Source organism: Lygodium microphyllum, chromosome 11 (genome assembly GCF_053477565.2).
Source record: "Lygodium microphyllum isolate KBCC chromosome 11, Lygodium_microphyllum_v1.1.10, whole genome shotgun sequence".
Classification (NCBI taxonomy): domain Eukaryota; kingdom Viridiplantae; phylum Streptophyta; class Polypodiopsida; order Schizaeales; family Lygodiaceae; genus Lygodium; species Lygodium microphyllum.
Window position 1 is genome coordinate 127590422 of NC_141145.1, and position 16813 is coordinate 127607234.

Sequence of the window (16813 nt, forward strand, 5' to 3'; positions counted from 1 at the left end):
CTTGGCCTACGACAGAGGTGGCCTTACAGGCATCATACTTGGCGCGACCCTCTCGGACCACTCACCGATTCAAATACTTCTTCTTGAGAGAGTAAGGGAACCCCATTCTAGTGTTAGGATTCCAGAGCACTTGTTTTATGAGGATGATCTTAGAGAAACAGTCACATTTTGTGTTTCTGATGCACCTTCTATTGCTACTAGTACAGAGTTCGGGTCGTTTGTTGTTGACCGTGACTATTGTTTTTACACTTGGAGTTATGATTCTTTTTGGGCAGATAGAGCATTTAGCTCTAGAGAGCATGCTAGCACTCGGTTCTTTTGACAATGGTGCTTCTAAGCACATTACATCCCACAGGGATTTGTTTACATTTGTTGTTGTAGCTCTTGTTGGCAAATCTGTGCAATATGTCAACCATGCATCTTATCTTGTTAGAGGTGTTGGAGAGATTGTCTTGAAAGCCATTGATGGCGCTATTCTCTGTTTACAGGATGCATTATATGTGCCACACATAAAGAAGAATTTCTCGTCCATTTCTTCTTTAGCCAAATGTTGAGTGTAGGTCACATTTGATAATAACAAATACATGGTCAGAGGTAAAGAATTCTTGACTTTGGTACTTATTGGCACACTATGTTTGTTACGGGGATGTGAAATTTTTAGATGCTTTAATCTTGCTAGTAATATTTGATTAAGTTACTAATCAAATGTGCAAGGTTGTTTAGCACATGTGATGCACATGGCAGTTATTTCATGGGAACAGGCCAAGGGCCCCGAGGATGCAGTGGGTGTTAAAGGCAAAAGTTGTGTTAAGTTATGCCAACTGGGTTTTGGTGGTCAGTTGGTGCCAGGTTGGACCCTAGGACAATTGTTTGGCCATTAAGTGTCAGTGGTGACACTAGGGACTAGCATTAATTAATTAATTAATGCTAGTGTAAGGGTCAACAGAGGTTGGGAATCACTCCAAGTTGCAAATGGCCCAGCCAATTTCATTACAGATGGGCATGTTTAATTTTGGGCAGGGTCAAAAGGGCTGAAATTAATTTTCAGAATTAATTAATTCTGAAAAATTAATTTAATGGCTGAAAATGCATTAGGAAGGTTGCCACTTGGTAAAACTTTCCGATGCAACTAGGGAGAAGGCTGTTGGAGGGTGGTGGAAGTGGAATTGCAACCGTTGGGAGCTTGAAAGAGGGAGAGGATGCGATTTGATTTGACTCTGAGAGGTGACGATGACTGATCGCGCGCTACGACAGGATAGGGGGCATCAGGATTTCTCTTCTGCCTCAAGAGAGGCGGCGGTAGAGGAGGAGGGCTCGCCAATTGAGCTGGTGTTTTACCTCCCTTTTGAAGCTGTTGGTGCTATTAGATTTGTCATCAGAGCTACGAATCAAAAGGTACATTTCAGCTGATTTTCTCTCTCTCTACAGCATTCTCTCATCCCCTCCAGTCTATGCTCAAGCATTCTCAGTAATTCTCAGCCATTGGTAGCAGAGTACAGCCAAATTTGGTGGACAGCAGAGAGTTTATTGTTGTAAACCCTAAATTACAATAGTAATTAGGGTTTAGCAGCCACCTTGGGACCCGTGCCATCAGTCAAAGGCACTGTACACTGAAAGCAGCATCGGAAATTCGTGGAATTGTGAGGATTTTAGATGCCAGCCCATCTATTGTGAATTTGGGGCAGCATTTGACCAGTTAGGGTTCCATTAGAGCAAGTCCTGGGTGAAAATCAAGGGGCAATTTGCCCAAATGCTTTGTTGATTATTGGAACAGCAAGGGGCTGTTGAATCAGCCAATGAGATCGTGAAATCTCGGCTTGTAATTTATCCATCGTCAATTGAAATTAAAGAAATACCGAAAGGAGCGCCAGTTTTGGGGCCAACAAGGTGTCCACTGTCCAAGTGTATGAAGGTAAAGTGAGCATTTCAGTTTATGTTCATTTGCTAATTGTTGTAATTAAGTGCTTAATCAGGTTAAACCACCCTATCCGAGAAGGAAGGTTGGTTACAATGTCACAGACTCTATGAGTTAGATGCTCGTTTGATTGATTAGTTAGTCTACTTGGCATCTACTTTTACTCTTGCTATGTCTCTCGCAGAGTTATGGTTGGCTCTCATGGGGCTTGTTAACTATGGTAGTTTGATGCTTATGCAGTGTACTTAGATGTTAGATGGTTTACCCCTCTTGGAGAGACCTGAGCATATTTGTGAGGGATGCATTTCAGGAAAAATGTGTTGGTTCTCTTTTCCTCGTGATGTTGCTTTTAAGGGAAGGGCTAGGTTGCAAATTTTGCATTCGAATGTATATGAACCTATGCAAACAAAGTCATTGGGTGGATGTTATTATTTTATCAGCTTCATTGATGACTTTACTTGCTTTTGTTGGGTCTATTCATAGGTGAAAAAGCAAGAAGTGTATGATGCATGTTTGCTTTTATTGCACTTGAAGAAAATCAAATTGGCTGTCGGATTAAGACTCTTTGTTTGGACTAAGGGGGGAATACATGTCTATTTTGTTGAATAATTTTTTGAAGCAAGAAGGCATTGCCCATTAGTATAATATTGCATATACTCCACAACAGAATGGGTTGGCAAAATGGAAGAATCAGTCACTCATGGAGATGGCCAAATCTATGCTGAAAGCTAAAAATCTGCCACATGCTTTTTGGATGAAAGCAGTTATGTGTGCTTGTCACGTTTTGAATAGGTGCCCTACCAAGGCATTGAAAAATGTCACGCCTTTTGAGACTTGGAATAGCCATAAACTTCAGCTGGCCAGTTTCGTACTTTTGGGTGTCTTACATATGCTCATATTTCCAAATTATTGAGAAAGAAGTTGGACAGCAAGGTTATCAAGTGCATATTTGTGGGTATAGTAGTGAGAACAAAGGGTATAGATTATATGATCTTGGTTCCAAGAAAGTCTTTGTTAGTAGGGATGTGATTTTTGATGAAAATTCAGAATTATCTCTTGCTGGTTTTGACATGTATCAGGCTGCAAATGATGTGTTTGAAGGGCTGTTGCCTATTTCTTTTGGTGATATAGTTAGAGCTTCATTAAATGAACGAAATGTTCAGTCAGTTGCTCCATTAAACAATGCAGAAATTCAGTCTATGGTTGATCTAAATATTCAGCAAGATGTTGAACTTGAGGTTCATCATGAGCATGTACATAATTAGGATGCTAGACAAATGCCTAGATGGTACTTGCAGACTTTAAAAGTTTGTCATTTGGATGCTCCTCTTGCTGGTCGTAGTAGAAGACAAGCACGTTTGCATGGGCATGCTAATACATCGGAGTTTGTTATGGCAGCACACACTCCATGATGAGGGGCCTAATTGTTTTGAGGATGCACAACAAAGTGTGTATTGGATGGCAACAATGCAAGCCGAATTTGATTCTATCATGAAGAATCAAACATGGGATTTAGTTACATCGTGTTGGGAAGAAAGCAAGTGGTACTAAATGGGTCTATAAGCTGAAAAGAAAAGCAAATGGATTCAATGAGAATTACAAAGTTAGGCTTGTGCCAAAAAGCTATGTGCAAAAGAAGGGATTGATTATGAGGAGACATTTGCTCCTACATCCTATATGACCACCATTAGGTGTATGGTTGCTTTGGCTGGTCATTATGGTTGAATTGTGCACTAGCTTAATATTAAAATTACTTTTTTAGATGGGAAACTTCAGGAAGAAGTGTGTGTTCAGCAGCCCATGGGTTTTGCAGTTGAAAAATCCGAACACTTGGTATGCAAGTTGAAAAAGACTTTGTATGGTTTGAAGCAAGCTCCACGAGCTTAGCATGCAAAAATTGATGCCTTTTTATTCAGCCAGGGTGTGGATGATTTTCTACTCACAGGGACACATGCCGACCAGATTTCAGTATTGCAAGAAACTCTTGAAATGTTAGATTTGGGCCTTTGCATTACTATTTGGGCATTTAGTTTATTCATGATGCTAGAGGCATTAGATTGTCATAGTCTAGATAAATTGATAAACTCCTCGAGAGATTTGGCTTCCACAATTGCAAGCTAGTTAGCACATCGATGGAGACTTGACTAAAGGTGTCTTTGCATGATGACAATGATTTGTTTGACATTCATATATATGCTCCAGCAGTTGGATGTCTAATTTATATATGCAACACAAGGCCAGATTTTTAGTTTGTAGTTTCATCCCTGAGCAGATATATGCACAAGCCATGCATGTCACACTAGCAAGCTGTGACGCATGTTTTTCATTAGTTGCAGGGTACTAGGACGCTTGGATTGCTTTATGCCAGGGGGGAACTGCTACAATTACATGCTTACAGTGATTCAGATTGGGTTGGTGATTTTGGTTCACATCACTATGCAAGTGGAAGGTGTTTCTTTCTTGGCTCGTCTTGCATTTCTTGGCTTACCAAGAAACAATTTACAATTGCCACATCGTCTTGTGAAGCTGAATACAAGGTAGCTTTCACTACTACAATTGAATGTGTATGGCTCAAAGATTTGTTGATGTTTGTGAAGGCGAATACAAGGCAGCTTTCACTACTACAATTAAATGTGTATGGTTGAGACGTTTGTTGACTGATCTTGATGTATTTTTTATGGAGCCTACTCTTTTGTTTACTGATAGTCAGAGTGCCATTGCAGCGGCACGAAACCCATTGTCTCACGCATGCATGAAACACATTGAGATCCACTATCACTTTGTTAGAGAGAGGCTACATGCAAGAGATATTAGCCTTGTCTACTATCCTACTAACAACAATGTGGCAGACATCTTCACCAAAGCTCTTCCTTGTGACAGATTTAACAACTATAGATTAGTGTCGGACATGCAAAGCCAGCAACAATGATGACGTGGACTGTAGTGCAGCAGCTATAGACTGGTTAAATGCAGCCTGCCTGGGAGTGTAGACCACAAATGCAGCCTGTAATGAGGCTGCTGGGTTGGCTGCAGCCTAGGGCTGACAGCTGGAGGCAGTAAATAGGGCTGAAAACTCATGCAAGAGGCTGGAAACAGGCCACTGATGGATGTGGACAGCAATGGGAAGCTTCTGTTGAGATGTCCTCCATGAATAAGGTGTGGGCAGCGAAGTTAGAGACCCTGAAACTTGCAAAAACGAGATTGGGACAGAATAGAGAGCAACCTGCCTATTTGTAGAAAGTTTCGGGACCTCCTATCAGACGCAGATTTAAAATTCTCTCGAATCGTGCACCATTTTAGGGTTTTGATTAATTAAGCATTTTTGGGGTTGTTTAAGTGGCTAATTTAGCATGTAATGCTTATATTGGCTCAATATTTGTGACCTGATTGGGCTCCATTTTCAGCTTTGCTCACTTTGCATTGCTACTCATTGTTGACATCTTTCCGACCAGAAACACTGTGTTTCACTCCCTCCATTGATACCCACATCATCATTAGCCTTGGTGGCCTATGACTTCTGTGTCTTAGGTCCGTCTCAAGTATGACACACTCTTGGAGCTGTTCTCAATGTCTCTAACACCACGCTTAGCTTACCTCTACCTTGGTCCTTGAGACAGGTTCGAGGTCCCCTTTGTATCATTTACATTCCTATTAACTGGACTTCATTGAGCATTCATCAGAATGTATTCATTGTGTTGTCTAATTGTTTGTGTGTCTTTGTGTTTGCCATAGCATTTCTTTACAAATATGGTCTGCAAGTTTTCTAGTAGTGGTAATATTAGTGAGCATGAGGCTTATGACATGGAGTTTGTAGATGAGGAGATGGCTGTGGATGAGGATCTTGATGCTGACTCTTGAGGCTTTGTAGGACTTTGAATTAGGGCTGTAAATCTAAGATTCATTATCGTTTGAACATGTTTACCAGCAATTATCATGTGATATGGATTCATTTTGATGTCTCACAAAGACATGGATTGTTATAACTATTTAACTTGATTGCACTCTGCATGTTTGAGCTATTCCGTGTTTAAAGTTATCGTTGGTCATAGATGATGGGTGGTAGAACATGGTGCATGTAAATTGCTGGTCTACTGGATGTTACCAAAATTTATAACTCTCTTCTTGAATGAAACCCATCTTTTAAATTTTTGAAACTCGTATATGAAATCTTTGAACCCCGTTTCACACCTACCTTTTTGAAGCCCCTGTCAAATATGGACTCAGGCACCTTCTTCTACCTAGCGATTCTTGGGATGGTTTGGCATTTCAAACTGCCATACTGGTTATTTTGCTAGTCTTTGTATTAGGTACTTTCCTTGAGAGATCTAAGCTGGACAACGTCTGTTCCCTATGCTTATGTTTGTTTCATGTCTTTGGGATTTTGTATCATTTTTGCATTCAAGATGATTGATTGATTACGGCTTTAATGTAAAGTCTCGTATCTTGAGACAACATAGACTGCATGGTCATTTAGGAAGAAGATATGTTCAAGCAGACACATTGTACTTGGTGCTATTGCACTTGCTGATGTGCTTAATTTAACACTGCTTGGGTAAATGAATGTGGTCTTTAGGTTATCTTTAGAAGAAATTGCAATTCGTGTCAAAGAAGCCTGGGATAGGGGTGCTACAGAGGTCTGCATGCAGGTATGATGAGTGTCTTTCTTAATTGTTCTACTTGTTTACTGTTCATGTTTTAGTAGCTGAATCTGCCACATAAACTCAACTGGATGACAGATATACCTTTTTTTCCATAAATAAGGTTTTGTTTAACATGAGGTGTTATCCGTTGCATTATATCTGCAAACAAGACCATCCCATCTGATCCATCCAGTGTGGTTGGATCCGTCCGATCCGTCCAGACTAGTCTAAAGAAGTGGACATTGCCTGTTTTAAAGCACTTGTTTTGAAAGCCATCCATTTCTAGCTATTGGCAAGTCTGTTTCTCCCCCTTTTTGGCTGCTTGGAGTGTAGGGTTGGGCTATTCTTTCTCCAAAAGTCATCCCTTGCTCTCATCTTTCCATCCTTAAGCACCACCATACTCTATTCCTTAAATCTCTCAACTCAAGTGAGCTCCATCCTCCGCTCCTCAAGCTTTCAAGCTTCATTCTCTACCTGTCAAGCAAGCTCTTCCTCTTCCTCTTAAGTCTTCCTCTTCCTCTTCCTCTTACTCTACTAGGTTAACCCTTAACTTCGCATATATTCTGTAATGATCATACGAAAGACAATATCTTTTCTGAAATTTTTTTGTATACGTTCAGTACCATACTAAGTCTGTGGACTGGATGCATCAGATGGATCGTGCCTGACTACCTTGTATGGCTCATTGGTCTTGAGTCATCAGAAAATCCAGTATCCTGTATATCCATTCTTCGTTATGATATGTTTTCCAGGCCTTAAGCTCAGAATACCATGCATTGTTGGCAACTTGGTATGTATTGGCATCCTTTATTGCACAAGTTGTAAGAATGGACTATTGGCATTCCATAAGTCCATGTTGTATCCACTCATTCAGATGAGATCCTAGCCTTATTGAGCTGCCTTGCTTGATTGGAGATTATCTACTGTATTGTGGCATGTTAATAACTAGGTGGGCCCCATGTCTCCAGTAGCAGGTCATCCTATGTTAGGAGCTTCATTGCACACTTATAGGTGGTTTTGTAAATATCGTGCTTTTGTAAAAGCACCACTTTACTATAGTCCGCTCTAGATTTAAGGGCAATATTCTGTTGTAGAATGTTAATGGCTAGGTGGGTCCCATGTCCCCAGTAGCTAGACATCCTTTGTAAGGAGCTTCATTGCACACTTATAGGTGCTTTTGTAAAGATTGTGCTTTTCTGAGAGCACCATTGTAGTATGGTCCCCTCTAGATTCAATGGCAGGATTTGTGGCACTCAGCCATAGTTGTCTGCTACCATTGGTCCTTCAGGCCTGGAGGTATGTGTATGTATGTGGTAATTGCCCATTGATGCTGTTGGTCGTGGATGGTGAACACTTCACTATTTTGAGTCCTTATGTTTTCCACGTACAGACTTTTGGGACCATTCACTTAGCTATTTTGAGTCCTTATGTTTTCCACGTACAGACTTTTGGGACCATTTAGTCATAGGTTGCCTACAACAGATGTGTCATGGAGGCTTCAACATGATAGAGATGCTAGAAGGCTTTCTTGATGCCTTCCTACAAACCATACTCAAATATTAATCCATGCTTCAACATGATAGAGATGCTAGAATACTTTCTTGGTGCCTTCTTACAACCAATACTCAAAGATTAATTCCATGCAAGGGAGGAGCTCATGTTTCAATATCACTTTCGAATCCTTGGCTTGTTCTGAGTTTGGGTATATGTCAGGTCCATTTCACTTGTAAGTTCTAATCAGTGTGTCCTAACTCTTGTGTGTCCTGTATTGACATGTTTTGGTTGATTGAGGGGCTTCACAATTTGGTATTCTTGTGAAGCTGCATTTATCAGCCTCGTGATACGAAAAGGAACCAACAAGGTGATACCCAAAGGTTTCATCTTTGAGTCCACCAAAACAAGGTCTAGAGAGTGCCAATCTTATTGCATGGCAACCCACAGACAGTCTGGAATATGCTCCTAAAGATACTGAGTGGAGATCAAAGCAGCCCGTAAGTTTCTCTCCTTCTGACAGTGCTATCAAGCGAGTATGAGCTGATTCTCTCAACATATGCTGACTTTTTTTGGTGGGGCTCTGCCAAGACAGATGCAGCATGCGGCATGCCCAGGCTAACGTCTAAAGAACACTCATAATTAACATGCTGTTCATTGACATGATCCTCAATGAGACTATGAGGTTAAGATTACACAGAGTGCGGGAGAGTCAAACAGCTTCCATATGATTGGGGAGGTTTGAAAAATAAGATCCCAGAAGTGATCCTTACCAATCCTTCTTTCTGAAACACCCAATCGTCAACTTAAAACCTATCATGCATGAAAGGATAGCCCCACGGGATTGTTTGGATTGAGAATAAGTGAATTTATGTGAAGGGTGCCCGAACTCTTAAGAATGAAAAGTGAAAACATATAGGGAGACCACTTCTGTCTTTTTTGTTTCTGAAGGTCATCACTGACTGCATGTCATACATATCCTTGTAAGTTGTAACCAGCTTATCTTGAAGCCTGTGATTTCAAGGGTGGTTCCTCTTGCTTTTTCCTGTGATGATATAGGTGTTAGAGACTTTTTATTCAGCTTGTGAACTATGTGACCTGATTATTTCTGAAGGAGCTTGCTATTAAGCGACCTGTGGAAGTTGTACTTCTTTACACCCTATTCTCTCTTGAAAGATTCCAGCATTACACTATCTTGTGCCAGTCATGATTGCTGTAAGCATGAAACCAATGTGATATAAGGGCGAGGTGCCTTTGAAGAGGAGGATGAAGTCTTTAGATTACTAACATGAACTTGTGTCTTTAGTTTATAGAATCATGCTTCCTTTAGGAAATTGTCCTCTGATTCCTGAAGATTGTAGAGTAGTAGTTTTATATATACGATGTTGATTTTCTTCTGTTTTTGATGATTATTGGCAACATGCATGTTTATGACAGAGAATGCTTTTTTTTGGGGGGGGGGTCTTTTCTTACCATGAAAAGATTGTATACTGTTGAATGCCACAGGGTGGAATACATCCTGATTTTAGTGGTCAAACTTACTTGGACATTTTGCACTGTGTGAAAGCTGCGGCTCCTGGGATTCATGTTCATGCCTTTTCACCCCTTGAAGTGTACCAAGGTGCCAAAACATTAGGTGTCAGGTTGTATCTTTTTTCTCTCATTTTCTATGGAATCATTTGGTTTCTTTGGTTCAATCTTTCAACTGACTAATGTTTAGCCTCATTCAACCAGCCTGAAATTTTTATGTTGGATCAACATTTTGCCCTTGAGGACTGTGACCAACTCTGTCAAGGGGATATGTTGGATAGTAGAAAGTGGTAGAGGCGTTCAAGTGGCAAATGCTAGATGAAACTTATGATTACAGCATGTGTGTTTCCTCTCTTCTCTTGAAAGAAAAATGATTCCATTAAGTATGAAAATTTGTCAACAAATAGAAACTTTTGTGACTTTAGTGGGGCTTGAAGTAGGTGAATGGAAAAGATGGATGGTGGTGTCCTTTTTTCATTGCTACTTTTTGCTCCACAACTAGAATCAGAGTTGCAAAAGGTGACCACTGCTCTAACCTTTCATTGAGGGATTCTTGATCTAAAGTGGCTTGGTAGATTCTCATAGACCTGGACTAGTAGGGGCAGGCCTTGTTGGGCAAGCCGGTGCTTCATGGCCTCACACTAGGCAGGCGAACTTGGAAGTTTTTTTCCAAGAGGGCTTTCAAGAGTTACGGCCACACAATGGATCTTTGCCAAAACACCTGCTTTTCCTTGCTTCTCCTTTGTATTCAGATTTCTGCACATTTAGTAGCACTTGTGCAGTGTTGCAGCACGGTTCTGCAGGATTCTAATTGGAGATTGATAGACAACCAATTTTTCAGACCAGGCAGATTAGGGACAGGGTTGGCTTGCAGCTTAGTGGCTTTGGAAAGGGGCCCTGCCTCTACTGATGAGGAGGGACATCTGTTGGTTGGTTGATGATGCAGTTCTGAAGTAGGTGGTGGGGAGTAGTAGACATGTGGGAGATCGTAGGCAAAGATTGACACTGTGATTCCTGAGTGGCTTGCCCATGAATGGGGCCAATGTGTGTGGGTAGAGGTGTGTGATAGAAAACATGAAACTGAACACACGCAATAAAACTATGTGCAAGGAGCTGAGCATGGATAACAAGTCCTAGTTGAGGCCACAATCACTGCCGTGTGGCTTGTAACAGGCAAGCACAAAGAGTCTAGAAAGCCATGCAAGACAGGTTTGGTGCAGTAAGATGTGATGCTATGATAGTGATGTGTGAATGGACTAAGGATTACTCAGTTTTTACCTCTTACCTCCTCAAGAGGTTTTTCCCCCTAGGGTTAGTAAACACTTATCCTAGTCCATTTTAGGGTTTTATATCTTTTACATCTTCTCTTTCGTTATCTTGATAGTAAAGTGGCGTGCTTCCTTTTGCTCCATTGCTCTTCCATCACTGCTTGCATTCTTGCTTTGCCTTCTTGCCATTGTTTCCAATTGGTATCTGAGCCTCTATTCCAACCCCCTTTGCAAACCTCTCTCGCATGGATATCAAAATAATCAATTTGTTGTGCTGTTTGTGGTGGACTCAGGTCTTGAGGAGGCATGCATTCTAATCTGTAGACTGCATTTGCAGCTTGTTTCACAAAAAACATGCGTTTTGGGCTTTGCGAGTGTGATTTCGGAGATTTGAACTTCCATTTAGAGCTTCGAAGTTTAATAAATTTACTCTCATTGCTCCCAATATGGTCTTTTCTATATGCTACATCAATTCTTTCTTCCATTTTGCAACACTAGGTATAACAACTCAACAGTAGTTGTGTTTAGAGCAGACCTGTTGCTTCTGTGATTTAGGGATACTTCATAGTTGTGCATTGACCAGTTTATTGATGCATTTGAGATACCAAATGTCTGGGTACAATGATGTATTTGTTGGGTATTTGACTCACGCCTTACTTACGCCTACGCTCATATGGGAGTGTCGGTGATCAGTAGGACACTGGGGCACTTTTTACTCTCGGTAGGAGAGGTTTTTTCCCCCAGACTTATGGTCTTATTGTCGTATGTACTTATGTGCTTATGTTACACACATTTGGGCACTGTGTGTCGGGTGTGAACACCCCCCTACAACCCTAAGGTTTAAGGGTTGTACTTTGTACTTTCAGATTACACTCATTCAGTCTATTTCTCTTGGGTGTCGTGCTTCAACTCTGTTTCTCATTCTCACACTGTCTACTGAATCTCTGCTGTACCTTGATCCTCTGCTCTCACATTTGGTATCAGAGCGGTCCTCAGTCAACAGCCAGCAGTCCCCGCCAGTTTTGCCCCCGTGTCGCCAGCTCCAATCGCCAGTCTGTCAGCCCGTCAGCGCTTGACAGCCCGTTGTCAGTACTGTCAGAAGTTCGTAGCAGACAGTCCGCCCGTCAACGTCATACGGTCTGCGCAGCCTGACTCCTCCCACAGATCGAGACTGTTCGATTGTCCGCCTGCAGTCCGACTGTTTGTGTAGCCTGTCGTCCGCGTTAGCAGCTGCGTCGCCTGCTTGACCACGATCAGCCCTTCGTCAGACGACGCCCGCTAGACGACCTCGCCTGGTAGGTCGTCAGCCGTCACAGGCGACTGTCCTGCGCCTGCCCATCAAGGTCATACAGTCCGCTCGTCGTCACACGCAACTGTCCTGCGCCGCCAAACTGCCCGCTGACTTAAAGTCCACGTCAGCTCTGCTCGCAATCTCGGCTGCCTGTCTGACCAGCACACGCCAGTCTACTCTGCAACAGGTAAAATTTTCAACATATTTTTTTAAATTCAGCCCAGAACACTATTCTGGAAGCGGAGGTTCACACGCGGTTGGCACAGAACAAGTGAAGGGATAAATTTCATGCAAATTTCTGGACTGGGTCATCAGAAAATTTGGGGCTTTTGTGTATTTGGAGGACAGTTGCATTTGAACTGCTGATACAGTCACAGAAAGACTGTTTTTGACAGAAATTTTGGCAAAAATTTTGGGGATTTTGACATAATAGTGTTGCAGTGCACTGTTTGCACCTTGGGAAGCGTGCATTAAAAGATAGTTTTCTGACAGAGTACGCCCTTGCACATTAATTGCAGAAACGTATTTGCTGCAATTTCTGGAAATTTGTAGATTTCCAGTTAATACTGCTTTGACATTGCTCATTTTGTCTTTGGAAATTTGTCATCATGGCAAATCAGGGAGGTGATGTTTTTACGTATGTATCCAAGGAGGACAGACTGGACGGAAACAACTATTCCCTTTGGTCATTCATGATGAAAAATGTATTAGCGGCCAAGAATTTATGGGATTATGTCAGTGGAGAGGAAACTCGACCGAGAGTTGTAGCTCCCGCTACTTCTCCTCCCCATGGCGCACATGGACAACGGGGACCTCAGTCCGCTCCACCTCAGCCACTTCCTCCAAGAATTGCAGCTCAAAAAGCTTGGGATACCCGTGATGCACAGGCCTTGTCGCTGATTGCTCTGGCAGTTTAGCGGTCCATCATACCTCATATCCGTTCGGCATCTTCTTCACGAGATGCGTGGTTGACGTTGGAGCATATGTTTGCAGGAAAGAATGAGACTCGGATCTCTTTCTTGAAGAAAGAGTTGGAAACTCTGAAGATGCATGAAGGTGATTCTATGCAGGATCACTTAAACAATATTCAGGACTTGAGGGAGCAGCTCATGAATGTAGATGAGTATTTTTCGGATGCACAGTTGATATCCACCACCTTGAATTCCTTACCTCCTTTGTACTTGTCTTTTCATACTGCATTGAACCTCACCATGAGGATTGCTGAGCACCCACTCACTTTTATTCAGCTGGTTAGCTTGCTTCTAGAGGAGGAGCAAACACGGAAAAATAGTGGTGTGGATGCTATAGTCTCTGAGCAGGCTTTTGTGGCAAGACAGAAAGGCAAGAACAGCAAGGTTAAAAATGCTCCACAGAGTTCTGGCACTTCTGGCACATCGCAGAATCAGTCACAAGGAGGGATGCAAGCAAAGAAAGGAAAATGTCATTATTGTAAGAAGCCCGGCCACTATATCACTGAGTGCAGAAAGCGCATTGCCAAAGAGAAGAAGGAGTCAGGAATGTCTGTTTCTACTACTCCTTCCACTGCTAGTGAGTCCGCGTCCTTTGTTGTGGACAGGGACTATTGTTTTTACACTTGCAGTTATGACATCTCTTGGGCCGATAGAGCACTTAGCTCTACAGAGGATGCTGACACTTGGTTCTTTGACAGTGGTGCTTCTAGACATATCACATATCGCAGAGATTTGTTTGCTTCAGTTAGTGCACCTCCCGTTGGGAAATCGGTACAGTGTGCCAATAATGCATCATACCCTGTTCGTGGTATTGGGGAGATTCAGCTCACAGCCATTGATGGCTCTATTCTCCGCCTGCAGGATGCTTTGTTTGTGCTTGGAATAAAGAAGAATTTACTTTCTATTTCTTCTTTGGCACGTTGTGGTATGCAGGTCACTTTTGATGATGACCGTTGCATGGTTCGAGAAAAAGAATGCATGATATTGGTCTTGACAGGATCTTTGTGTCATGGTTTATATGAGTTGGATGCTCTTTCAGTAGATCAGTTAGCATACTTGACATCCACTCTTACTCCTGCTATGATATAGATAGAGTTATGGCATGCTCGTTTAGGGCATGTAAACTTTGGCAGCTTGATGCTTTTACAGCGTACTCAGATGCTGGATGGCTTACCTCTCTTGGAGAGACCTCCTGAGCACTTATGCGAGGGATGCATTTTGGGGAAAATGCATCGGTTCTCATTTCCTCGTGATGTTGCTTTCAGAGCAACAAACATATTGCAGTTGGTGCATTCAGATGTTTGTGGGCCTAGGCAGACCATGTCATTCAGTGGTTGTTATTATTTTGTGACATTCATTGATGACTTCACACGTTTTTGCTGGGTCTATTGTTTGAAAAAGAAGTTAGAAGTGTATGATGCATTTTTGGCTTTTAGTGCACTTGTTGAAAACCAATCTGGATGCCACATTAAGACTCTCCGTTCCGACCGAGGGGGGGAATACATGTCCTCTATGCTGAATTCTTTTTTGCAGCAGAAGGGCATAGTACATCAGTATACTACAGCTTATACTCCACAGCAGAATGGGGTAGCAGAGAGGAAAAATCGGTCACTCATGGAGATGGCCAGATGTATGCTGAAGGCAAAGAGCTTGCCTCATAGTTTTTGGATGGAAGCAGTCATGTGTGCTTGCCATATTTTGAACAGATGCCCTACCAAAGCCTTGAAGACCATTACACCATTTGAGGCTTGGAATAGCCGTAAACCTTTTGTTGGTCACTTTCGTACCTTTGGGTGTCTTGCCTATGTCCATATTCCACCGGTACTTAGAAGAAAATTGGACAACAAGGCTGTTAAGTGCATTTTTATGGGATATAGCAATGAGAGCAAAGGCTACAGACTGTATGATCTCGTTACGAAGAAGGTTTTTGTCAGCAGGGATGTTGTATTTGATGAAAAATCAGAATTATCCTTGGCTGGTTTGGACACATATCAGGCTGCCCATGATGTTTTTGAAGGGCTGCTGCCCATTACTTTTGGTGATTCAGTTGGAGGTTCACAAAATGAACCTAATGTTCAGCCAGCTGCTCCTATGGAAAGTGCAGAAATTCAGCCATTGGCTGATCGGAATACTCAGCATAATGCTGAAAATACTCAGCATAATGCTGAAACAGAAATTCAGCAAGAGCTTGCACACAGCCAGGATGCTAGACAGCTACCTAGATGGTATTTGCAGACTATGCAAGATAGTCCTTTGGATGCACCCATGGCTGGTCGTACTAGACGGCAAACTCGCTTGCATGATTCAGCACATACCATGGAGTTTATTATGGCAGCAAGTACTTTTGATAATGAAGAGCCTGAATGTTATGAGGATGCACAACACAGTGTGCATTGGATGGCAGCCATGCAAGTTGAATTAGATTCTATTACTAAGAATAAAATTTGGGATTTGGTGTCCTTGCCATTTGGGAAGAAAGCCATTGGAACAAAATGGGTCTACAAATTGAAAAGAAAAGCAGATGGATCCATTGATAAATACAAGGCACGACTGGTAGCTAAAGGATACACACAGAAAAAGGGCATTGATTATGAGGAGACATTTGCTCCTACTTCCCGTATGACGACCATCAGGTCTATGATTGCTTTGGTTGCACATTATGGTTGGACAGTACATCAGCTAGATATCAAGACTGCATTTTTACATGGGGAACTTCAGGAGGAAGTTTATGTACAGCAGCCCATTGGTTTTGCAGTTGAAGGCTCAGAACATTTGGTATGCAAGCTCAGAAAGGCACTATATGGTTTAAAACAAGCTCTTAGAGCTTGGTATGAAAAGATAGATGCTTTCTTGCTTGGTCAGGGGTGTCTAAACAGCTCATCTGAGTCTACCCTTTACGTATGTAAAGAAGCGGGATCTATGCTGATTTTATGTCTTTATGTTGATGACCTTTTGCTCACTGGAACACATGCTGATCAGATTTCAGCATTCAAACAAAATTTGCAGCAAACTTTTGACATGTCTGACTTGGGAGTTTTGCATTACTACTTGGGTATCCAGTTCATACATAATGCTCGAGGTATTGGGTTATCACAGTCAAGGTATATTGGGCAGCTTCTTGAGAAATTTGGCTTACAGGATTGCAAGCCAGTTAGTACTCCCATGGAACCTGGACTGAAATTGTCATTACATGATGACAGTGATTTGTTTGATATACATACATATGCTCCTGCAGTTGGATGTCTTATCTATCTATGCAATACTAGGCCAGACATACAGTTTGCAGTTTCAGCTTTGAGCAGGTATATGCATCAGCCACGTATGTCACATTGGCAAGCTGTCAAGCGTGTTTTTCGCTACTTGCAGGGTACTCGTTCTCTTGGGTTGCTTTATGCCAAGGGGGGACCACTGCATTTACATGCTTACAGTGATTCTGATTGGGCTGGTGATTATGATACATGTCACTCTACTAGTGGCAATTGTTTCTTTCTTGGCACTTCTTGCATTTCTTGGCTTAGCAAGAAACAATCCACTGTTGCCACATCGTCATGTGAAGCTGAATACAAGGCAGCTTTCACTACCACAGTTGAATGCGTATGGCTTAGACGCTTGCTAGCTGATTTGGATGTATCTGTTATTGAGCCTACTCCATTGTTCACTGACAGTCAGAGTGCCATTGCAGTGGCACGCAACCCAGTGTTTCATGC

General features: G+C 42.1%; 1 protein-coding gene across 1 annotated transcript in view; it reads left to right on the forward strand.

Annotated features, from left to right (window-relative positions):
- The window catches only part of LOC148029357 (uncharacterized), a 208019-nt gene that overhangs the window by 98728 nt on the left and 92478 nt on the right, over positions 1–16813 (forward strand). Inside the window, exons 11-12 of the mRNA XM_087688149.1 lie at positions 6489–6561; positions 9553–9689. Coding sequence (XP_087544275.1) covers positions 6489–6561; positions 9553–9689 — 210 coding nt within the window. The remainder of the gene's footprint in view (positions 1–6488; positions 6562–9552; positions 9690–16813) is intronic.